This window comes from Oxyura jamaicensis, chromosome 6, assembly GCF_011077185.1.
Source record: "Oxyura jamaicensis isolate SHBP4307 breed ruddy duck chromosome 6, BPBGC_Ojam_1.0, whole genome shotgun sequence".
In the NCBI taxonomy this organism is placed as follows: domain Eukaryota; kingdom Metazoa; phylum Chordata; class Aves; order Anseriformes; family Anatidae; genus Oxyura; species Oxyura jamaicensis.
Genome location: NC_048898.1, coordinates 2796301 through 2820577, shown reverse-complemented (window position 1 = coordinate 2820577; position 24277 = coordinate 2796301). Strand labels below are relative to the sequence as shown.

At 40.9% G+C, this 24277-nt stretch overlaps 2 protein-coding genes across 4 annotated transcripts; one reads left to right on the top strand and one right to left on the bottom strand.

Moving 5' to 3' along the window:
* Positions 1-460: 460 nt before the first annotated feature.
* On the bottom strand, positions 461-10720 carry ECD (ecdysoneless cell cycle regulator). 2 transcript variants are annotated; one of them, XM_035329889.1, is made up of 13 exons: positions 10398-10720; positions 10163-10280; positions 9989-10076; positions 9241-9422; positions 8303-8495; positions 7331-7459; positions 6062-6187; positions 5411-5496; positions 4505-4611; positions 3609-3789; positions 2248-2315; positions 1911-2119; positions 461-1328 (listed from the first exon to the last, which is right to left on the bottom strand). In XM_035329889.1, exons 1-13 carry the CDS (start codon positions 10687-10689, stop codon positions 1089-1091), a joined length of 2019 nt encoding a protein of 672 aa, XP_035185780.1. In that variant the 5' UTR covers positions 10690-10720; the 3' UTR covers positions 461-1088. The 2 variants fall into 2 exon arrangements, with proteins under 2 accessions (XP_035185780.1, XP_035185781.1); XM_035329890.1 differs by having other exon boundaries at positions 461-1319.
* FAM149B1 (family with sequence similarity 149 member B1) lies at positions 10703-24277 on the top strand. 2 transcript variants are annotated; one of them, XM_035329891.1, is made up of 15 exons: positions 10703-10852; positions 11558-11662; positions 12250-12382; positions 13427-13569; positions 14203-14322; positions 14982-15152; positions 16846-17033; positions 17305-17435; positions 18012-18065; positions 18550-18662; positions 19287-19496; positions 20318-20444; positions 20769-20894; positions 21896-21977; positions 22998-24277. In XM_035329891.1, the coding sequence occupies exons 1-15, from the start codon at positions 10803-10805 to the stop codon at positions 23069-23071; spliced, it is 1827 nt and encodes a 608-aa protein (XP_035185782.1). In that variant the 5' UTR covers positions 10703-10802; the 3' UTR covers positions 23072-24277. The 2 variants fall into 2 exon arrangements, with proteins under 2 accessions (XP_035185782.1, XP_035185783.1); XM_035329892.1 differs by lacking the exon at positions 18012-18065.

The window sequence follows — 24277 nt, the reverse complement described above, 5'->3', positions numbered from 1 at the left end:
ATAAAAATGGCTCAGCCATTAAGCTTCTCTTCTACCAGCTCTGATACTTCCTTAATTGTTGTGCAGAAAGATAGAAAAGACTTGCAGAAACCCAGTTCAACTCTGGCAGGTCTGCCTTCTTGCTCTCTGTAACACAAGAATTTCTACGTATTTTCTTTCATATTTATCTGGTTAAAACTAAGTCTTCATATCCAGAATAGATTATTTGTTCTATGTGAAAGCAACATGCTGAGCTCTTGGCTACATTTTCTGTATTAAAAAAAAAAAAAAAAAAAAGAAACAACCCACACACAACTGAAACCATTCAAACTGGGCTCATGCATTGCTGGCACGCTACCAACATTCAGCAATAACGGAATCCAAAAAATGCCCAATTAAGAAAATGCTTTAACTCCAAGAACTTCCGATACTGCACTGAGGAAGTTATGCATGCCTTCAAAGAAAAAAGGAGCTCCAGCAATCCAAGTTGCAGTTCTGTTTTTATTTAAATAAATTCAAAAAATACTTATAGAAGTATTTACATATTCAATTACCCTTCAAATACTCCTGATTAAAAAAAAACACGTTCTTACAGCAATGATCAGAAGTTCTTACAATGAAGCATTTTTGCTTTTGGAAAAGCCACAATGTTCAGTGTCTGCTGAACATTTCAGCAGTGTCCCCAGATCTGTAATAAGTTTCTATCACATGGTATTTCTCTGTCTCCCTCTGTATGCCGCAGCACTTTCAGAACATGAACTGCTTTCCAGACACTGAAACCACCTCGTAATGGGCAAAGGACGTTTTAGAAGTACAGCAAATTGGAATGTCAACTTTAAAGACGGGTTTTGTAGTAAGAGTTTCATTCAAGTCACATCATTTTGCAGTTCTGTGAAAACATATCAGCTCCGGAAAAATCCTGATCCTGTCCAAGACAGTAATCAAACACAGAGCTTTTCCAAGTAAATTCACTTTGTATCTTTAAAGCCACATATAACTAATGCATAAAATGCTTTAAATTCAAACCTTTTGTCTCTTCTTCCAAATACTGCTATTCTTTCTGTGCTTCCTTCCCCAACCAGCCATGTCTTCTGAATGAAGACAGTCTCTTATTTTGTTGCTCCCTTATTAGAACCGATCTGATCTGCATTCTCAGGTAAATAAACCCCCATGCTCTGTAAAATGTTGGAGGTGGGTCCTGCCAGTCCAGCCTGAGCATTATAGGATTCAAGCAGGTTAGCTACTAGGTTCGTATCCACATCAACTGGTGTTAACTCAGCATCGTCAGCTTCAGAATCGGGGCCAGCATCTTGAGATGTAGTTGCTTTAGCAGAACTTGCCTGTAGTAACTAAAAAGAAAATGTTTCATCAAGACAAGTCATACAGACAAACCACAAGAGAGGAAAAAAAAAAAAGAAAAGAAAGCAAAAAAGCAAGCAGTTCTGCTGCCAACTAAGTTCAGAACATTCCAACCTGCCTTGAGAGACAGGAATTTAATCAACAAATGCTCATGCCAGTTAGGAATCAGCACTTTCTATCATACAGCGTAAGTTCCAAGAGAAGGACAGAGGGTGAGTGAGTCCTGGCTCAGTTTCCTATGGGAGTAATCTGCTACGGAAACGTAAGAAGTCAAACTGCAGCTTGCAAGGAAATGAAACCAAGCCTTGGAATCGTTGCAAATTAAAGCTTAGCTATGGTGTTTTGTTTTTCTTCTTTTTTTTTGTTAAAAAAAAAAAAAAAAAAAAAACTGCAACTGCAGCACATTTGTTTGCACACAGGATTTTTTAATATATTTTTTTCAGTAATTAGCACATGGTTAGAGGACACACGTTGATCACCTTACTCGGAATGACTACTTTTAACATATTTCCTCTTCCCACTAAAGCTCTCGAAATTGCTGTGCTGGAAACAAGAATTCAAGGGATACTTACCCCTTTCTTCTGGGTGGTGAAACTTCTCCCAACATTGGTGTGTGCCAGTTCACGGTCCATCGCATCCATATATGACTTGAGACTGCCTATAAGCTCATTAGGCGATACCTTCTGCTTTTCAGCATCCAAGTCTTCATCATCCTCATCTGAGAAGTTAAAGTCCTCCTCTTCATCCAGGTCATCTGAATCCAACTCTTCCGAGTCCGCCCCTGTTTATTATTTTGTGTAAGTAGGGACAGCAAACAAATCAGCACAGTGCCCACAGGTCGTCAGAAAACCCAGAGACACTCAATAACCACAGGATATTCTGACAAAAGAAACAAAGAAGCAATCTCACCTAAAATTCTGTCTAACGCCTTTGTAAAAGAATCTACATCAAAGGTAACGTGGGCCTCATTAGATGACCTGAAATAAAAGATATTTTTTTAATAAACTAAGCTTTTATGCTTGCATAAGCCTGACACATACTAAATGACATACTCATTTCTCTCAAGCCTAGATTAAAGCTGGGACATTTGAACTGATGGCCCAGGAAGGGCTTAGAAGTCTGCTGCCTGCATGAACAAGCAATGAAACAGCTAGCGGAGGAACGTTGGGCTGAAGGAGAAAAAGCCAACAAGTTTAATTGTTCTAATGGGCCCAACAAAATCGCACTGAATGTTACCAAAATAAGTAGGCCTGGCATCCTTGTGGAGTCAAGTGGTGGTGTCATAACCCAGATAAAGAGTTAAGTAACTGAGAATCTCTGAGGTCTCCTGCCTCGGAAGAACATTGAAGGCTTCATCCTGGTCACTCATCAAGCTCAGTGTTGGCCTTTTTGTGGTTGGCTGGTTTTGTTTTTTTAAATAACAGAAGCTTGCATTACATCATTGACACTAACGCTATCAAAGTCAAGCTCTCACTTGGAAAGGGCCAACCAGGTAAGAGCATAAATCGCCCTCTCACAGCTGATGTAGCTTACCCAGCAATATAGAAGTTATCCAGAACCTGGACAATATGCTACTTCCTAGCTCTGTTTTTAAAATTAAAGGCCTGTCCAAACAACATTCACAGCCACTTTCTTAACTCCAACAATTAATTTGCATTCTCCTGTTGCCTACATAATCAAGTCTCTTCAATGAGCACTTCTCTTCCACCATTGGGAACAGTGAGAGGGAACCAGTGATTCCTTTTTCCTGCTCCTGGGTGCACAGTATGTGCCTTGGTGCAGAAACAGGCACAGTACGTTCAAAATTATTTTCTACTGGACACCTAGGTAGATCTGTACCACAAAAATCAAGTCGTAATTTCGGATTCCCTGACGGTAAGTTACACTTCATTTCTGTACAGCTTCATTAAAGCCATCTTAGCAGCTTGAATAGTTTTTCTTTCATGGCAGAAAAACCTGGCAGCAAGAATGATCTGACTTAAGATGTATATTTAAACAGTGCTAGAAACATGGTAAGAGACCGCAGTAACCCTTCAAGTGAAAAGTGAAAAAACAAAACAAACCCACAAAGCTAAGTAAGAGCTCTGAAAAATAGAGCATCTTCCACCATTTTTACCTGCACCAGTGTCAGAGTGGTCACCAAGTTAGTTTCAAAGTATGTAGGTATCAATACTTTCAAACATCGATTCTCTGTGTTACAGGATCGATGAAAGGGTTCTAACAGAATGAAGACATCCCACGCCAGACCCCAAACTTAAAACCACTAGTACCATGGCATTTCTGCTCCTTCGTGCGTTGACACCTTGGACACAAAAGCCTTCATACTTTCAGCAACTGTTTCCAAGTCATATTTCTGCTCTTCTTCATCATCTGAGGAAGGATGGAACTCATTTGTTGCCTCCTTCAGCATCTTGTCTAGATCATCTGGAGAAATCTCCAGCCAACTGTCATCTGAAAGAACATAGGACATATTTTCTATTTGTGCACACGTCTGCTAGCCCACACGTCCCAACCTAGATGGCGGAGAGTACCGCTACCATTTGCGGCTCACTTTTTTTGCAGGATTAAGTTTTCATGCTCGTACTTGATAACACAAGGTATAAGGTAGTAGGAGGCTGTGAAAAACAGAGCTCGGACTTGATTTTAGTGCTTTAAAAGATCATCCAGAAATACAGCTGTGACCTGTACTACTGTACACTGGCACCAGCCGTATTTTGATTAAATGAGTCACACCATCTAATAACAACATTTATGCTGGTCTTATGTGGGCCATCAGAATGGGCCAGATACAAATTAACTTTGTACTGTCAGTACTGCAATCAGTTTCATGTCGTGTAATGTTTCAAACCTTTCTATCTGGTGGACAGATGACACAAAGTACTTCATCTGGTATATGCGTGCATGGTGTTCCTGACCTAGTGCTATCAAATCAGAAACTGGATTGCGTAGCTTACCAATTGACAACCCCAAGCTTTATGGCTTGTACAAATGCATTGGCTGCCCCAGTCTTAAATGACTGCCCTCGAATAACACCTCTAGCAGTCTCAGGACAGGAGATGAGTTAAGTAGATACAGAAAATGTACAGTTTTTGAACATTCCCCCTCCCTCCCTACAAATAGTCATCATTTGGAATGGAAAGACACCACCCCGCTCCATCCTGCTCACCATCCTCCGGAGGAAGACAAGCTGCTTCTCTCTCAAATTCCTTCACATCAAAGGTTGTTGTCTGTAGCAATGACAAGATTTCATCACCTGGGCTCACTTCAACACAGCTAGAAGGAAGACAATTCAATTTACTGAAATGAATTTTTACTCACATTACAATGCCAATGGCATCTGACACTCTATATGCATGTTTTCATGCAAATTCCTCATTACTCCTTCTATGGAAATATGTCAAAAATGATAAGCAAATCATGGGGAAGTACCAGGTTACTACACAGACAGCATCAGCCAAATAAGACACAGTAGATCGCTGTAATTCCTTGATGATGACTCCAAAGCCCATTTCTCTTCCGCTTCCTTTGTTCCTAATGTTTATTTTGTCTTGATAAACTTTTGGATAGCCAGATCCCAAACAGCACAAACTGGAACTTCAACCAACTAACAGTCAAGATATTATGAACTGGCAAATCCTCAAATAGTTCTGCAATGATTTACTTTTTGGATTTGATCTTCTGGAGGAATCCACAGCCAGCTGCCTGTCTCAAGTAAAGGAGACAGATTACTCCGTATTTATCATTCACTGGGATTGCTTCTCAATGAAGCTTAAAACAAGTTCCACAGCCAACCAATGAAATGAATAATGTTTTTCCATCACCTCTTAACTCGCTTTGAGTAGCTTAATACTTTAAAAAAAGCACAAGATAAATAGCTACTCAAGCAGTAGCTTCTACTAACAGAACGATCCAGGGGAATTAATACATATGCCCTAGCCACAGCAGCTACATTAAGTGTACAATTGAGAAAAAGGTTCAGTGTTTTTTTTTTTCCTCAATACTTTCTCCAAGAACAACCTTAGTTGAGATACTTGTAGGTTCTGTGTATGGACCGATTCCAAGTAGCTCTTACCTTTCTGCCTTAGTAACAGATTGCTGGAAGTAATCTTCTGCCATACGCAACAGCTCCATGTACTTTGCAGAGCCTTCCATTTCTCCCTATTTAATGCAAGTCACACCTATGAATGTAAGCAATTCTCCCTCCGCTTCCTTTTTCACAGCCAGATTACGTAACAATTGTTTGCCTCACAGAAATTGAGTGCTGAGAAAAATCCAAATAGATAATACTGCTTTGCAATTTATGCTTGTAGTAATTTACACGGGTCCAAATGGGATTTTGGAGGGTATTACACATAGAATTTTAAGACCATTTAGTTATTGATGCATGCAGGTGAAAAAAACAGTGAAAACATCTATATTGACACACAACCACGCTGTGGCTTCCTTTCTTCAAGTGTATCTAAAGAAAGGGGTAATACAGGAATTCATATCCAAATCCTGCTTTTCCCTTTCTATTTTCCAAAAGGGATGTATTCATTTCAAATAGGAACAAACTGCACATACTTCCTTTAGAGATATTAATTCACTTTCCATAAACAGAAACATTAGATTTCTTAACCTACTTTAAGTACTTACACAAGCTCAAAACCTAAAATATTTTTTTTTTCTGTAAAGCATAAAAAAATACATGCATGTGCACTTGCACACACACACAGCACTTCACCTTGAAATAATCTTTCTCCTTCAGGCCGTTGAGGAATCTCTCCCAGACAGGACCGCTAAAGTCATTTCTCTTGGAATCAGGAGATGCTTTACTGGACTTGGAGCACAGAATTTCAAAGCCATGAGCCTGTACAAGCAACGCAACAAACTGTTCTCAAGATGTGAAATTTAAGTGCACCTTTACGTGACTGCACAAAGAACTCCCTGTCACTGAGTTCCTGATTCTGCCAGTTGAGACACAGATACCAAAGGTGGTTGCAAAGTCAAAATGGTTCATTATTGCTGCAGACAGATTCCAACTTCCAAAGCAAGACACTGCGACCTGACATACAAAGCTTGTCTACAGGGGCAAGGCACTGAGAAGCAAACCAGAACACAGATCTGTAGTTCACCAGCTACTCCTCAAGTAAGCGCCAATACTTCGTCTGTATATATACTCTGTGCTGAACTGCCAAGTTGCCTAGCCTGCACGTTTTGTGGATACAAACCTGGTGCACTGAGGCACGAATCTCAGGACAGGAAACTTCAGAAGGAAATAAAAAACAACCTCAAGACTCTTGCTATCTGTGAGAAAACACATGGCTGCATTTCTATTTGCGGCAGGGCACACTACCAGTTCCCCTTCTGCACTCCACACAGACAAATCCCACCCCATTTCCATCTCGGCTATTGCTTATGTTTTCTCTGTGCAGCAAAGGTGCACCGTAAGAAGCTGGACGTGCCTGGTGCAGGAGGTGCAGGACAGGGTCATGGGCTGCACTGGCATTTAGCCTCCCCCTGGGAGCTCTGGCACTTGAGGCACGGCACCTGCAGTTTTGATGCACACTTAAGCACACAGGAGGCAGAGCTCTAAACTGAAAGGCAAATTCAGTCCACAGACACTTCTTGCACAAACACCATAAGCAGCAACTTTGAATGTGAAAGGATGCACTGCTTCAGATGGAGGCTGAAACAGATTTCATCTCTCCTAAGATGGAAACCATTGTTGATATTACTTAAAAGAAAACTAACTGGGTTTAACACCAGCTCAGCAACGGAAGTAAAGCCATATGAATCCTGACTGGGATGGTTTCCGGGGGTGGAGATACAGGAGTGCCCTATTGTGTAAAAGAAGTCGCCCACAGTATCAAATTTACAGAAAAACAGGATCTGCTAAGTTGCTCCTATTTTTCTGTACAAGCAGACAACTTACAAGCAAAGAGTCACTTTTCGGACACATGCAAACACCAAACTAAACAGACTAAATACAAAATCCATACAAAATAATTACCAGCTTCATGCCCAGCTCATAGGCTTTGTACTGAGGGTGAGACGGGAGGGGCAGGGTATATCCACTCCGTCTGTCTGGGACAAACTTCTGCTGCACAAGTTGCGCATATAAACATTTGGTGAATGTAACCTGAAAAAGCCAAAGCAAAGAAAAAAAAAAAAAAATCACTGGTGAGTGTGCTCTGTATGGCCATCAACTTCCCAACAGTTCCATCTGAATTGTATTTTAAAGTACCTATGTTAAGACAATACCTTGAATGATATTCAAAATACATATATTTGCCTCAGATGTGTCACTTTTCAGATTTTACAAAGAATATTCCAAATTTCCAGCATCTCCTAAGCAAACATGCACTTCGATCTAAATACATTAAAAGATTCTCACTATTTATTCCAAAAAGGGGTGTGTAAATTTAAGGCCTCCTCAGTTCACAACACTAAAGCTGGGATTTCAAAACCAAAATCATCCTAAAAGTTGAAAATAAACTTGCAAGTCAAATTTTAAAGAGCGTAGGGTACAACACTATATGCAGATGCATCAGGCAACATTCTTTGGTCAATATTCCACTTCATAAAAGAGCTTTCACGGAGCCATTGTAAATAAGTATTGCTGGGAATAACCATCAAGGGATAGTTAGGGGCACCTCTATGTTGGCTGGCAGTGCTGCCAAACTGCTCAGATCACAGAACCATACCGGTTTACTCAGCAAATGAGCTGTTAGCAGCACCCTCTGATTTCAGAGAGGCTTAACTTGTGTTTGGCCATTTGAAAGTCTAGCCACGCCAATCTGAGGGCAGAAAAGCTATCAACAAAATCAACTACGCATTTATGAAAGGAAAAAATACATCAGAGAACACGCTGTTTTAAAAGTGAAATCCATGCATTTATCTAACTCGATCACAGGACTTCATTAAATGAAGCCTCAAGCAAATGAAGTCTAATATAACAAGTTGCATTAGAGGGATGACTTACTGTGGTCATCACACGCTGCTCTGGAGGGAAAGTTTGAAAAGTGCGACATGCTCGTAGATCTACGGGATCCCGCAGGTAAAAGGCCTGGACTGCTGCAGCCACCAGCGAAGGGCGCTGCTTCAGCACTGCCACGACGCCTGCCGGAAGGTAGCAGTGGGCTCGGTGGAACGAGGCCTGAATTTTCTCTGGATACCTGCATCATACAATAGCAACATACTGTATTAACTATATAGCAAGCTGAAACCACTCCTTTTTAATTACTGTTCCCAATTTCACATTACCATTAAACTGTTCTACGGGCCATGTGCCAGAAGGTTATTTTGAAATAAAGTTAAAATTCAGCTAATCTACCACTTGAAGTATCTGTTTAAAAAGAAATCTGAAACGCAAGGTTAATAAAAATTGAATCCCCACACTGTTAAGATGAATCATTGTGAACTTGACTACCATGTCCAGCTCCACAGTATCCTTTACTGCACTGAGGGCATCTGGCTCACACTGCCAAGTCCTTGCAGAAAGTATGGCACAATGCTGACCACACCTGTAACTAGCTGATGCTCAGAAAAGCATGCTGGTTCTACACAGCAGTGTGCAATCCTTTTAATTTCCCCAAAGAGCTCCTAAAGACTCACACAACTTTCAGGATTTCCTCATCAATCAGTACAAGAAGTATGTGAAAGAACAGAAATTCCTGCCACTGTCAGGTGTGGTATTGCAGCAGTAAACCACTACCAAAGCCCCCAGATAATGCCACAGCTTACAGGACAGCAGTCCCCCCCTTAGCAGAAAGCCACAGAAAAACTTCTAGCAGGTGGCTTCTGAAAAGGAAGCAAATTTGCCACTGCTAACAGGAAAATGAGTGAATGCAATAAAGTTATCCAGACAGTCCCAAATCAAAACTTACTGCTACAGAGCACCAAATGAAGCCATCCACATACCCACTGATGCGTTTATACACCGCTGCTCGAATGGGTTCTGCGGCCAGGAACTCCTCCGACTGGGTGGACAGCAGCCTTAATGCCTGCGAGATTGTTGGGCTGGCCGCAGCTGGCTCACAGTCCTCCGGCTCTTGAGTCTCTGACAGCGGAATGATGTGCAGTTCTCCTTTATAAAAAAACACCTGGCAGACAGTAACAGTCTCATCAGACAGGATAAGAACAGTCACACACCAAGCAATGAAAAGTTTTGTTTCATACAAGAGCCTGTTTGTTTAAACACATATTACTGAAGTACTGAAGTACAAATAATGAAATAACACAGGAAACTTTTCTTTTCCTTTTTTTTTAAAAAAAAAAAAAAATGGGAGATGATATAAATACAGGTGCCAGAAACCATGGTCTAACCAATAAAATGAAAAATAATACTATTTCAAACTACGTATTTCACTAAATCCGATTTTCTTAACACCAGCAATACCAAGCCTCTGTTCAACTGGAGATTTGCTTCAGGAGAATCAGGCAGCCTAACCTAACTGCTGAAGAACAGGACAGGGGATAAAAGCATCAGTCCAGGCAGCAAACCCTCATGTCTGAGTTCTTGAGAACACGGGAGGAAAAAACACGAGCGGCTACACCTGAGCTAGGAAACGGGGGTAGATGCAAGAGGGCTCCTGAAGAGAACACTGCCAGATCCATTCCAGACCACTTTGGCTGAGGGGATCCAAGGCGGCCCCGGGGCCGTACGCACCCTGTTGTCGCTGTTCTCGGGACGAAGCCACTTGGGAAGGAACTCGGCCGCCTCTATCAGCAGGAACTCCCCGTCGTTGTCGTCGACCCTGGCCAAGGAGAAAGGGGTTTTCCTGAGGGTGAAGCCGCCCGTGGCCAGGCTCGGGCCCCTCGGCGCCCCCCGCCCCGCCCGCACCTGGCCGCCAGCAGCGGGAACACCCTGGTGATCTCCCGCAGCAGGTACACGACGAACCACTCGTCCTCCACGTTATCCCCGAACAGCGTGCTGCCGCCCAGGTGCTCCGGCGTGTCGCCTGGCCGGGCACAGCGAGAAAACAAGACAACAGATGAGAAACGAAGCGGCTCAGCACCCCCCCTCCGCTCCCCCGGTCGCCCTCAGCGCCCCTTCGCCCCGTTCCCCCCGGGCTCACCCCGCGGCGGCACATAGCGCAGGCGGAACGGCTGCCGCTGCCAGATGTAGGCGGCCAGCAGCGGCGCCAGGCGCTCCGCGATGCCCCGGGCGCAGCCCCGCAGCAGCTCCTCGCCTCCAGGCCCCACCGCGAAGAGGCGGTAGCGAACTGCGTCCTCTCCCGGAGCCCCGTCCCCCGCCATAAGAGCAGGGCCGAAGGCCGCGCTCCGCCTCTGAGGGGCGCTGAGGCTGTCGCGACATGGCGGCGCTGAGGCGACCGCGTCATGGCGGCGGCGCTGTGGAGGCGGTGTCATGGCGGCGGCGCCGGGGAGACCGCGTCATGGCGGCGGCGCGGAGGCGCTCGCGTAATGGCGGCCGCAGCGCCGAGGAGGCGGTGTCATGGCGGCGGCGCTGAGGCGGCCGCACGATGATGTCGCGATACACGCGGAAGCCGCTGCCCCCCAGCGCTCTGGAGTCGTGAGTGGCCGCCGCCAGGCCGGGTCCCCGCGGAGGGCTGGGGGCGGCGGGGCCGTAGCTGGGGCTGGGGAGAGGGGATGGGGCCAGCCCTAAGGGGTGGCCGGGACAGGCGGCACCCCTGTGAGGCGTTGGTACCCGTCGTGGGCAACGAATGTAGTCGTCGACATACGATGCGGAACGTGGTTCAGTCTCGAGTTTAATGTCTTTGAGCCGAAATTGAGCTGAGAGGAGGGCTCCTTCGCTTACAGCTCCCTCAGCCGATGCTCGGGATACTTCTGTTGGCTCCCGCTGCCGGGACTTTGCCCATCTCGCTTTCCAGGCACCTAAACTTCATCAAAGCGATTAGCTAGCAAATAACTGCTCCTAATTTGCTTAGTTAGAAGGCCGCGCTTGTTCTGCCGGATCACAAGTCCCCTTTGGGGACAACAACATGATAGCTGCTTATAGAGAGCTGCATCAGGATTCACGACAGCGCTTTGCATTTAAAGGAAGACACTGATTTTTAGGCAAATACCTTTTAACTCAGTGTTTAGCCTAGAGTTAGTTTTGGTATCTTAATTATAAAGCCTTGGTAACCTGATAATAACAAACGATTCAGGTATGCAAATCAGTGCATTCCTCAAAAAGCAGAAAGCCATGTAAAACTTGGGAGCTGTGTAGATATTTAATCTTGGCAGTAACATCAAGTTGTGCTCTTTCTTTTAGACAAGGACTTACAAAACATGCCTTGCGGCATCACCCGCCACCGGATCCACAAGATGAGGGGTATCCAGCCACACCCACGTTGGAAAACTACGGAGAGATCTCAAGGTATTTGTCATACCAGAAAACAGATCTTTGCCTGGAGACAATGGAAAAAACAATACCCTTTGTGTCGAGCTATATTTACAGAAGTAATACATTCAGTACTCCTAGGCTTTACCTCAGAACTGTAGCATTTCAGAACATGTTCTTTCCATTTTGGACATGATAATAAGTGCGTAGCCGTGTTTTGTTCCCATCTGGTAAATAGCCAGGGTCATGTAATTTTATGACAGAAGCAAGTAGAAAAAAAGTGAAAAATAATTTCTGAGCAGTGTAGAATTGGAACTAGAAATAATACTCAGCTTAACTACAATAACTCGGAGAAAATTGATGTTCTCCTTGACCCCTAGATGTTCTATGTCATTGAGGTTATTAGGAGTTAGCATTAATACAATTACTTGTGTACTAGGGCTTCTGCTTAAATGCCTTTAAAGTAAACGTTAGCCCTATGAAAACTCTCTTAGAGAAGTATTTCTAAGAATTATTCTGATTTATTTTTTTTGTACAGAATGAAAAGGGTGTTTAACTGCTTTTTTCTCATTGTGGTGGTGGTGCGTTTTCTTCCTTTTTTTGCCTCAACATGTGCATTTCAGTGAGTCTGAAATCTCAAAGGAATCAGATTACCCTCCTGTTACTCCAACCGATCGTGGGAATTCATGGTCTGCTAGTCAGAGTTATGCAGGAACCTCCACCGAAGACAGCTCGATCTTCTCTTGGGGCTATGATGTGAGTAGAACATAATCGTGCAAACCAAATCTACCACTGTGAGTAAAAAGATATTTGAAATATGACTGTAAATACATTTCACAATAAAAACAAGGACCAGATCTGTAAATAGATTAAAAACATCCTGTTGACTTTATACCTATCCTTCCATACTCTCAGATCAAAACTAGGTTCATGTTATTCAGTTAATATTCTACATTCCCAATCTAATAGAGGAATGCAAATTATAATAATTATTCAAGACAGTCGTGTGAGAACTCCGTAGTTAGAAAGCTGTACAAATCAAGAGGCAAGCAAAATGGCCTGGAAATACGAATCGCTTAGTGCATAAATGTATATATACAACATAATAAATGCTGTTATTGTGGAATCCAAAACATAAGTGGATGACTTTCAGATACTTGGTGTGAGTTTACCAAACTTCATTTTGTTGAAAACTTCGTGAACCTTGTATGCTTCTTAAAATAGAGTAAGCCTGTAAGAGGTTATTTTTGCTACTTTTTTTTTAATTCCCCATCTGCCAAAACAAAGCGTGGTATTGCCTTCTGTGAGATGGAAATGGGTACTGTTTAGATTTTAATTACTCAGGAACCAACCCCACTAGCTACGTGAGAACATGTGAGGTTGTGAGCATCCTTCACTTCCCCAGTGTTTCAGACCAGTCTGCGTTGTGTTTTGTTTTATTGTTTTCTGTAGTCATTATGAACAAGAAATTTTCCATTTCATTAAACTGTTGCTGAGAATTATCCTTCCTGTTTTGGTTTATATTATGTAAATTACTATGCTTTTAATACAATATAGACATTTCAAAACATTTTAATAGCTTTTGTGTCACTGTAAGCTTATTATGTGGATGCGATGAGTCCTAACAGCGGCCTGCCTTATCTCTAGGGGTAAGATTATTTAATGTCTTTCTATGCAAAAGACTGTATAAATCAGACTTGCAAAGCTTTAAACAAACAGATGTCTTTTTCAACGTAAAAAAAAAGATAAATCTTCCAAATGCTATTCACTAATTCTTTATTGGATAACTTTCCTTTCTAGGAATTTGATAAAGCTGCCACGCAACAAGTTCAGCACATGTTCAGACAAATTGATGAGCTGCTCTATGAACAGAAAGAAAATGTACATGTTGAGGGACTGCAGGAAGAATGCCAGCAGTGGACATCCATCTTTCCTCATCTCAGGTATTTTATTAATAGGCTAATGTCATTACTGTCACAGATTTATAATGGGGTAGGGCTGGTAACAGCTGCTTTTAAAACAACATTAACAGCAGGGTGGTTTTATGCAATTATATAGTACATAGGGATAAAAGGGTCACTCTGATAGGATGCCTGCCATTGTCATTAATAAACAGTACGCTATCTTAATTTGGTTCCTTGCCAGAGGATTATTGCTACTTGCAACTGAGTTAACCTTAATATAACAAAATTTTCTTTGAAAAGAGGTATGTTAGAGCTCAAACCCGGGAGCTTAAAAATAATTTAAAAAATCCTACTACCTCGCTCAGCCAGTCCTTATGGCTATCTGGAAGCTTCAGTTTGAAATCTTCATTACATATACTTGAACAGTTTTGTCCATATTCAAAAATTTTACAAATAGCATGGCCTAAAAAAATGAGCCAATTTTTTTTAATGGATTTAACAGACTAGAAGCAACCTGTAGTAGGAAAAACTAAAACCACACTTAACTATTCCCAAGAAAACTGTAGAGCTTCCCAGTAGAATTTTTAGGATTTGCTGTGCGTTCTTACATGCTGAAAGAATCTTACTTTCTGTGTTTTCTGATGTATTTATCCTTTGCTTTTGCCCTGGCAGGGTTGTGGGGAAGCAGATAGTGATACCCACAGATGAAGGGTATGGATGGTATTCAAGTTCACCTTCTGCCAGTTTAGGTTCATCGGATGTAAGCTCATCACAAGAAAAAGATTCTAATGAGTAAGTATCAGCAGTTGGTCCAGGCTTTACAAAGGTGGGAAGGTAATTTTTTTCTCAGTGGACTGCAGCAATTGGCTTCTTCAACTGTGATCAATATGTGAAGATTTAACTTTTTTTGTTAGGCTGAACTTTGAACATAGCATACTTGATTTTATTTTCCTTTTTCACAGAAGAAAAGTATGTTCAGAATAGCAAGACCATCTAGGTGTCCTTTTTGCTCACCTCAGTAAACCAGTCACTAAGCAGAAATACCTTTTGTTACTGCTGACTTCTAAAAGGATATGTATATGCTGTGTATTATATATGTATATGTTGTAGCTGGTTTTATTGTTAATCATGTGTTAAATGTGTGCAGTACTTTAAAAATACCAAATAGTACATTAGTCCTGCTTAATTTTTTATTTTAAAATGTTTTACAGATTCTTACTTTTTTTTCATTAGCTTTTATTGCTTTCCTGAAGTTTCAGGTTCTTTAGCAAGAATTTAAAGTACCCAAACCAAAAGAATTTTTACTGTAATGCATAAATTTGTTGGCTCTCCAATACCTGGCCTTACCTACCACATTGTCTCTCACTCTCTTGGTTCACCAAACGCTGCTGTCGGAAATGGAATAACAACTTCTTTTTATTTCTGTTTTCTGAAAACTGTCGCCTGTTCAGATTTAGTGTTTTTGGCAAGAAGGTGCCTCTTTCTGTGACTCCTGTTCACAAAAAGGCCGACCGTTCCAAGTCTCCGACCTTGTGTTCTCCAGAGAGCGAAGAAGATGAAGATGGAATAATTGTCTCTGAAGGTGTAATGGAGGAATATTTAGCATTTGACTGCAGAGATGTGTAAGTATTGAGCATAGATAGTACCAGTGTCCCAGAATTATTGCTCTTAAGGCTTACATATTTGCTTTTGCTGTTGATTTGCAAAGTATTTTATGATATGTTTAATTATTGTTTTCCTCTAGAGAACTTTCAGAAGCCTGAGGTTGGCAGGGCACTGGGAATTTTCTTTATCCATCTCCTAGAACAATTTATTTTGCTATATTTTTCTAAAATTAACATAGTTTCTCATACTAGTCATTTTTATTCCTGGTTTAAATAGTTCATTCCATCATAACTAAGAACCTACTGCACATTGGCATATTTAAAACTTGTTTAAATGCTATTTATTTGTTCTACTTAGTCAAATTCCTTGTTGTTTGTCGTGCACTAGCAGCATGCTTCTCTGCTTTGTACTGCAGTGTACAGACAAGCATTTTGGGTGGGATTTTGTACCTTTACAGTTTTTCAGTGGTAACTTAAGAATCAGTGTGAATTTGATGCTTGCCAAAAAAAAATTACCACTATTTTTTATCTTAAGAAGAAAGGATTAAGGGCGACATAAAGACGATTCTTTTTGCTTCTTTATTCAGCCTGGGTGGGAACTCTGGATGATGTCAGCTGCTAACTACTTAATTGATTTTAATAACTAAAGCCTCTTAGCTGCGTGGACTGTGAAATTCAAACTGGTAGGTGTCATTCTTTGACCAGGCCGGAGAGACATTATTGCAGCAAACAATATTGCTGCCTTTATAGAATTTTGGTAAAATACATTATAGCTTCTTCCAGTGGTATCTCCCTTATTTCAAGGTCTGTAGATTTTTGATGTAATTCAAGGAACAGATATAGAAGCCATAACAACTGTGCTCGCATCAGTATTTTTTCTTCATTCTATAATTTTGGCAGATGAACATAAACCTTTTTCAAGCAGTCGTCTTCTAAGTTTTAAACTTCAAAATACTTATTGCAATTGTGGAGGAGTCTTTGGCCAAGGTCCCTTGTAGCTGTGAATTAACTGTTTTTGTTTCCCTTTTTTCCTCTTCCTGATTATGTCTGTCTACAACTGAATTAAGCCCTTGCCCTGAGCACCTCCTGGCTGTTAAAGCAGCAGGCTGAGTGTGGTATTAGATAGTCAGGAGTAGTAACATTCCTCTCTGTCTTCAGAATTCTGTAGTGATGGGGAGCCTAACAATGAGATGAACAAGTATCACTAACTGCTAACATTCATTTTTAAATGGGACTTTTATCTCCTTTGTAAATTATTTATTATTCATCAAGTATCATTTTTAGTGAGTCTGTATGGGGAAACCAAGGCGCTCAGTTGATAAGGCAGTTGTCTCAGTCATTTCTCATTTAGGTCAGTGATGGATTCTGGAAGTTATGAGATACTTACTGTTCCAGTAAGTATTCCAGAAATACTGGAAAAAACGGCTTCTTCAAGTCATTTGATGTTACTATTCATTGTTCTGTTGGCTCTCAGAAAACAATATTATGTGCTAAATATGAAATTTCTCCTGAAGTAATGTCTTCAATCTATCTGGCTAGCTGCCTTGACCTATTTCAATTTTAGAGGAAACAGCAAAAATACATCCTTAGCTAATGTGTTAATCCTATTAAATAATTGTAACAAAATTACAGGAGATATATGCAATTATATATTTGTTGTGAGGAGATATAGACTGTGTTTATGGTACATATAAAGCTCACGTTTTTACAGGGAGGAGGAATTGCATGAGAGGAAAATGGGACTCTCCTCTGACAGACGGAAACTAGGCTTTCCTCCTATCTCTCCATATTCCTGCATGAAGGATTCTGTGCTCATGTTTGTGTTTGATGATGTGTGGAGTGAAGTCCTAGGCTGCATGGAAGAGTTAATCCGCAGGCAATGGGAAGGATCAGCCTCTGGTAAGGATCACAGTTAAAATGAAGATAGAAAAGGGGATTTCAGTTACTCAGTTTTGCAAGGATGCAACAGGAGAGATGCATTTGGGAATCAGCTCTTCAGGGTAAAAAAAGGTTGTTTACTTTGCTAGCAGCGTGAGACATGCTGTAAGATTTCACAGAGCTTTGTGTTTAAGAGGACTTCTCTTTAAAAAAAAAAAAAAGATTCACAGTACTGTGCACAACACAACACCAATAGTTTGTATTGACAGGGATTTTCTTTGGCTTTGCACAGATGATGAGAAAAACATCATAACAGTAGAAACAATCCGAGCAGGTTCTGGAAGCCCTTTGCAGTTTGATCCTCTGCCAGTGTTGTTGCCTCGCGTGCCACAAACTAAAATGCCCTCAGTGACCTCAAATCTGGTAAGTATTTTAAGTATTTTTAGCCAGCCAGTTTGCATATAGATGAATCAATACAATACTACCTTGAGCAAAGATGCAAGTGTGTCAGGGGACTGTTCAGATACACGACTAGCTTGGATTTTGCACGGACGCTGACTGTCCTTTCTAACCACTTAAGTTCTGCTACTCCTCAGTTGCAAATTTTAATTCCTATTGTTCTCTTTAAAACTTAATATTTTATATACATATTGGACTACCACGTGGTGACTGCTCATTAATGATGAGGTTGTTTCTACATCTAACGGAGTTTGAACTAAATTGTGAGATAAAAGATTATGTGAGAGCCCATTCTCACTAGCTTATTCATTGTTAAATGATGAAGGAATAAAGAACAAATCTCCACAAAGTTGTGAGACAGTTGTTTTTTTTCCCCCAGACACTGAATTTGACTGTGTGGTCTGCTTTAGATTATATGCTCCTAGAGTGGTGAGCACCAAAGCGTTATCTCTGTTCATTCCATTTTAATTCAACTCTTTCCTTTTTACTTGTTTATTTCTATCCCGTGTCTTCCTCCCATTTCTGTTACTGTACATGTAGTGCCCCAAAACCAGATGTGGCCGTAAAACCAAAAAGAGGAGAAAACCACCTCAAGTACGTATGCTGGAGAGATGGAAGCTCTGCTATTTTGTGTGCTATTGCTATGGTGGGTGGAATTTGATGTTTTTCTAGATCAGTCTGTATTCCAGGAGAAGAGTTTCCAGTTCTGTTCTTGACATAAAATAAATATCAAAATATACTGAAAAAAAAAAAAACAGTTTTGTAAACTCCTGATTAAAACCATTGTTGGAAGACTGTGCCATGAAAATGAGAGGCTCAGTTGGAAAATATTAAATATGACAGCATGGTATGATACATTTGCTAAGCAGTTTTTAAGAAAAATGAAATACTAAGATGCCTATCTCAGATGGCAGAAATAAAACAACTAAGTATTTATCTCAATGTCCTGAAAGAAATGGGTTTCTTTCCTTCAAAATGATTAGCAAAGACAAACTGTATAAATACGGGCATATGTCATTACCAAACAGTAATTCATTACTGTTCATTCAAGCAATATGTATTTTTTTTAATTTTTCAGGTAAATCTCTCTCAAGGCTCAAGTAGCGGCTCTCAACGTCATCTAAATGGCTTGATAGTGATCCATGGGATCCAGTTACAGCAAAGGAATCTGCCTGTAATGGAGAAAACACTGTAAGAGCTATAGATTTTGTCTGTTGTTAAGTAGAGCACTCCCACAGAGAGAGGGATTCAACCCAAAAGAGTGTGAGATCATTTTCTATACTGGAGAAAGCAATTCTCAATTATCTTCTTTTTGCTAATATACTTGTCCTGTATGAAATGGTATCCTTTTGGTAGAGATTTTCTGTATCATTGCCACTGATTTCTCTCTTTAGTGAACAGCTGCAGCAATAGTGGTAGCACTGACATCCCAAAAAGAGATGGAGCTCAGAATGATCTGTTCATTTCCTAGAGGTGGAATTCTATTAGATCTAGGCTATGGGTGTGAAAACTGTTGCAGTGTTTCTTAGTATAGAAGCTATAATGATTCATAGAATATATATGACAACTTCAATCAAAAAAGATCATAATTCATTTTTTTAAAGTGTATTTATATGTAATAGACTTATTTTTCTTTTCTACTCCCTATCTATTTGAGCTGTAAATTATTTTATATGGTTATGTGACAAAAACAACAGCACTTCCAATGTGTCCACATACAACATTGGTAATGTCACATGCGGATGGCTACAGTGGAAGCAGGGTGATTATCAGTCATGTTAACCCTCTCTTTTGGTTCTGTGTCCCTTTTGTTAGGGACCTGGATGACAAACAGACAGGCTCCAGTTCCATCCTCTCAAACAGAACGTGGCCAAATCGTCCCCCTCTGGAGCTCAGTACGTCATCTCTGTCACGGTCCACGAGAAGGCGAAACCCACCACCACATACCCTGCATCCCATCAACACGAGCAACTCTCGTACTGGGACCCCGCGATCTGTGGACGATGTCTTCAGGGGAACTCGACTGTACGTTTCAAAACAGTTTCTCACAGCAAATTACCACGTTTAGAGAACCCACCTTACACAAAGAACGTTCAGTTAAAGGGAAAGAATGTGAATTCCTTGGTTTAATACAAACAAAAACCATCTAGAATATATTCATTTTGTTTGGTATAATGATCTTGACTGTATTTAGTTAATCACAGGGATTATATATTCCTAAATAAATATATGTGTAGACATATGTATATACACATACACATTATATGAGCTGCTCCTGTTTTCTAGGCTAGGTGTTCATCTTCAGTTGCTGGGCTGAAATTAGCATTAAGCAATACTTTGCCCTAAAGGTTATTAAAAAAGAGCAGATGATAATGCCACCTCTGGGAATGGGCAGTCAAGATTCTGCCACTGTGTAGTAGCTGCCCAAGAGAACACCTTTATATATACACCTTCACCGTGCAGTACAGCCACACAGCACGCCCTTTTGAACTGCAGACAACGAGCATTTTTACTACCAACTTGCTTTTATATATCCCCATCACCATGATTGTGATGATTTCTGCTTGGCATTGACTTGCTTTGCCTACCAGCTTAATATTAAACATCCTACAAACTATAAGTTGTTGTTAATAGATTAAATAGATTGCTGCCAAGCTTCACCCACTGAACTCCTGTTTTAAAATCTAGTCTCCAATACAGCCCTAACGCGAGCATCTCACCGCAAAACTCTGTATGCGTTGCTCTTAGTTGTAACATTTTTAGCTTAAACAAAGCCAAACTGTCAAGATTGTATGTTTACGCAATGTCAAACATAGAAGCTTTTCTTTCTTACTGGTGTGTTTCAGTCTGACTGCATATGAGCAGCTGACCTCACCCTCCCCGCTGCCGCTAAGCCGAAATAATCTCCTACCGCCCATCAGTACCACCGACATGGCAGAGCGCGTGGGCACTGCAGGATCCCAGAGGCAAACGGTAATAGGCAAAACTATTTAATTTTACTATTGGACAGTCTGGAATTGTAGTTACTGCTGATCCAGTTACCAAACTCCAGAGTTCCAGTTCGTTCGTTGTCTCGTGACAGCAGCTGTAATACACGCACTAAAATTCTGTATCAGATTAGGCCAGCATCATCCTCCAGAGGTGAATGCAGTAACTCCAATAAATGCCACAATCTTCCTCCCATAAGTAGGTGGAGGATAACTGACTTAGAAAATGAGTTTTAATTCCTAGGGTACTTGATTTAAATGCACTTATGCCAATATGAAGTGATCATAACTTTATCATCCTTCAATGCAGAAATCTCGAGGGAGCTCCAGTCGAGCTCACAGTGTAACGACCCACGAAGATAGCCACCAGCAGCTACCCGAGAGGCTTTTCTTACCTGATCATTTCTCCAGGCCTAAAACAACCAACGTGTTCTTGGTAAAGCATGGCAAATGATACCAAATCATCCTCGTTTACTGAACTGGGTGCTTTGACACTTAGCAGAGAGAAACATTATTTGAGAACCAAATGTCAGAGGTGATTGGTGCCATCAAGTTTGTCACAGGGTTAGAAACCCACAGGTTAGCAAAAACGTCATTGCTTGGAACTTCAAAGAGAAAGACATTTTTGGGGGGGACATGGGTCCTACTGTACTGCTCCCAGCCAGCTACAACTACACCTATATGCAGCTGGTGGTGCTATACTTTTCTTGAAGTATCCTGAAGAAATGCGAGATGTTTCTGCGATAAGCTAAGCATTACGTTAGGTGTAACGTTCAATCTACCACCTGTACTGATACTCCAGCATCTTCTCTGAAAGCTTTGTAAGAAGGGCGGGGGTAATAGAGGATGCTTTCAAGCTTTATTACATAGACTTCAGGAAGTGCTTTCCACAGCTACATTCCCAGACAAAAGAGTAGGATAGTCTGAATTGTTTCCTTGTACAAAGGTGCTGTTCTGTTTATGAGATGTCTGGTCTCTTTCAGTAAAGCGCTTGGTTTAGTGTATTGAAACTGCTGTCTTGTCCTGTCTGACAAAAGTACTTTTTACCTAAGCTCCCAAAGCTAAAATTTTAACAGCAGCTTTTAAATAGCTGATGGTTTAGCTTCTGCATAAAACTCCAACATCCTTTAGAGTTACAAATGTTCAAACTTTCTAAAAACCTGCTTTGAAAGAGAACGGTTTTCAGAAGTGGTAAGAGTCCCCCTTAAATGCTTGAGTGGTCATTCTAAGTAAGAGTGTTAGAAAAGTGTATTTTCTACCCGTGAATTTGATTTACCCTTCCTTAAACATGTAAAAGCTCTACTTAAACCTTTAGAACATCTTGCAAATCTGGTATCTCAGGAAATAAGTATATTCAAGTAGTTTTCAGTTGTATTATCTTACTGATGTTTGCTGTTTTTTTCATGCAAACATAAGTAACTTGACCTGTCTTTACAGCCGGACCCACAGCGTCGCCGTTCCTGCACTGTTATTGATCACAGTAATCAATCTTGGACAAGCAGAGGATCAACAGATTCAGGTATGCTCATCAGTTACGGCATTTAATGCAATTGAGCAAGAGGTGGGCTTTTTGGGCCAGCGTCCATTTCCTACGCTGAGGAAGTTTTTCAATTTTGCATTTTAACTTTTTGTTACACAAGTTAGCCCTCGTGCCCTGGAACAGCTTTTCGGAATGCCATCGTTGCAGCTGTCACAGGAGTTCACCCCGTTCCCCTCAGCACAAAGTCAGGTCTCACCTCCACAGAGCGGGGCCTGAGATGCATTTCTGAAAAATACTTTGTCAAGGAGAGTTCCACTGGAGGTCTCAAATAAGAACAGCATGCTAGAAAGGTAGCATTAAAGCTGCAAAAGTTAATGGAAGCTGCAGGGGGTAAGGTAGCAAGCACAGAAGTGATTATTAGAGGATGGGAGGGGTCTTTTAGCTTGATTAATAGCCGAATGGCCAACCACCACTAACACAAGTGGTACAAGAGGCAGCCTGAGTTTAATAAAGGCACTAAACTGAAATAGCTTGGTTTTAATCAAGGTAGGAGTGTTCGCTATTCAAATGAGTATCTCCCCTCTCCCTGAACCAGCATATTTAAATGCAAAATGAGTTTTATGACTGCTGCATTGGCAAAAAAAATAAAAGATAAAAAATTAAATCACTAAAACTTTGTAGATTTGAATACTTCATAGAGATGAAGAAATGCAGCAGATCCCAGAAATGCGGCAATGATGAAAGCACAGACTTTGTCCTGTAGGAAGGACAGTCACATCTTTAAAACTTAAAATTTCCAGCTGATCATGTTGTTTGATACGTGATTACTTCCCTCTTAAGAAAGCCTCTGGCTAAAAAAAAGCAAAGTACCTTGAAAGTTATTTGAATCTTTTTTGAAGTTTAATTTTTTTTGAAGCTACTGATTTACTGACGGATAGCTAGAGTAAGAAGCCAAGAAAACCCACCTCATTTTAGCGTTAAGATGAAGGAGCTGCATTTGGTACTTAGTTTTATAACCTTCTAGAAATCTTAAAGTTGTACGTGATCTCTGTTTATCAGGTCTTCATCCACATGGCTCTGTGAAAGCTCAAAGTCGAAGTGGATCAGTCACAAAAAACAAACATGGGTTCTAACGTGTCACGAAGAAGTATCCATCCATCCATCCATCTCCAGAAAGTCCCGAACCACCTCTCATTCTCAGCAATGTCAGTGTTGTTTACAGAGAGTCTTCAAACACCCTTCTTAGGAATAATCTTATTTTTTATATAAATCTAAGAAGCAACTGCCAAAGATTAGAAGGGATATACTTGCACATTCCATTTTCTACCAATAGGAAAAGCTGTATTCCAGTGGACAGTGAAGCCTAACTCCTAGAAAATCTAGCAGATACCCTAAATCATTGCTGTTTTCCCATTATTTATTACTGTTTTGTGACTGATTCATGTTGTTACAGGCACGTACTGCAGGACCTGCTGATTTGTCCATCAGCTCTACGAAATACTAATCAGGCCTTCCATAGCAGTAGTAATTTAAGTTTTTAGAGCTATGTTTAAAGCTGTATTTATATACTCAGAGCAATATTGTATTATCAAAAGCAAGCACTGCATATGATACTGCTTCTACGACTCAACTTAGACAGGTTATGAAGTCTGTAGCACTCGGGGCAGACACTAATGTTGTGTAAAAAATAAGGTAGCAAAAAAGATGAAGAGAACTGACAGCTTTAGGGGTAGCATACCCCTGAACCCTCCTGTGTTACATACTTATACCTCTTCCTCAGTGTCTAAAGAAGGTTTAAGGGGGAAAAAGGAATATCTTTATATAAATCCAGACTGTATCCAAAGAAAGCATGCTGTCTTCCTGGCAAGATGCCTTATGGTAAATTCACAGAAGAGGTCAGTCTCCTTTTCTGAAATAAACCTGCAGTTATGTATTTCTGCACTCCGCCACAAAGGCCCACAACCCACAGCTGCGACATCGCTTCTAGTAGACGTGCTCTGCACCGTGTGACAGACATGCTAGAGATAGCAGCTCCTTGCCCTTGTGGCTCCAAGGAAAACAAAAACATGAAATGGAAACTTTTCAAAATAAATGATTAGTTGAAGGTCTTACTCCAAAGACAGACTACAAGGAAGTGTAAAGACAAGCTGAGGATAAACACTTGTGTATTTTAACAGCTAGGATACTGCATGAAAATGGTTGTTCCGTTATAGTCCCATTTAAAAGCACTTTTTCTACATTTCTTTATTGTTAGTATTTTCCAAATTACAATTCATAATGGAAAAACCTTGTCAGAATGCTTTTTGAAGTGGCTCCCCTCATTCTCTACCGTAAGCTAT

Coding starts and splice junctions, on each gene's coding strand:
- ECD (XM_035329889.1), bottom strand. CDS start 10,689: ATGACACCGCCTCCACAGCGCCGCCGCCATGACGCGGTCGCCTCAGCG. Junction 4,612..5,410: donor TCTGTTACTAAGGCAGAAAG/GTAAGAGCTACT, acceptor TCTTCCTTCTAG/CTGTGTTGAAGTGAGCCCAG. Junction 3,790..4,504: donor TTGTCTTCCTCCGGAGGATG/GTGAGCAGGATG, acceptor ATGTTCTTTCAG/ATGACAGTTGGCTGGAGATT.
- FAM149B1 (XM_035329891.1), top strand. CDS start 10,803: ATGATGTCGCGATACACGCGGAAGCCGCTGCCCCCCAGCGCTCTGGAG. Junction 10,853..11,557: donor CCCCCCAGCGCTCTGGAGTC/GTGAGTGGCCGC, acceptor TCTTTCTTTTAG/ACAAGGACTTACAAAACATG. Junction 20,445..20,768: donor CAGGATCCCAGAGGCAAACG/GTAATAGGCAAA, acceptor CCTTCAATGCAG/AAATCTCGAGGGAGCTCCAG.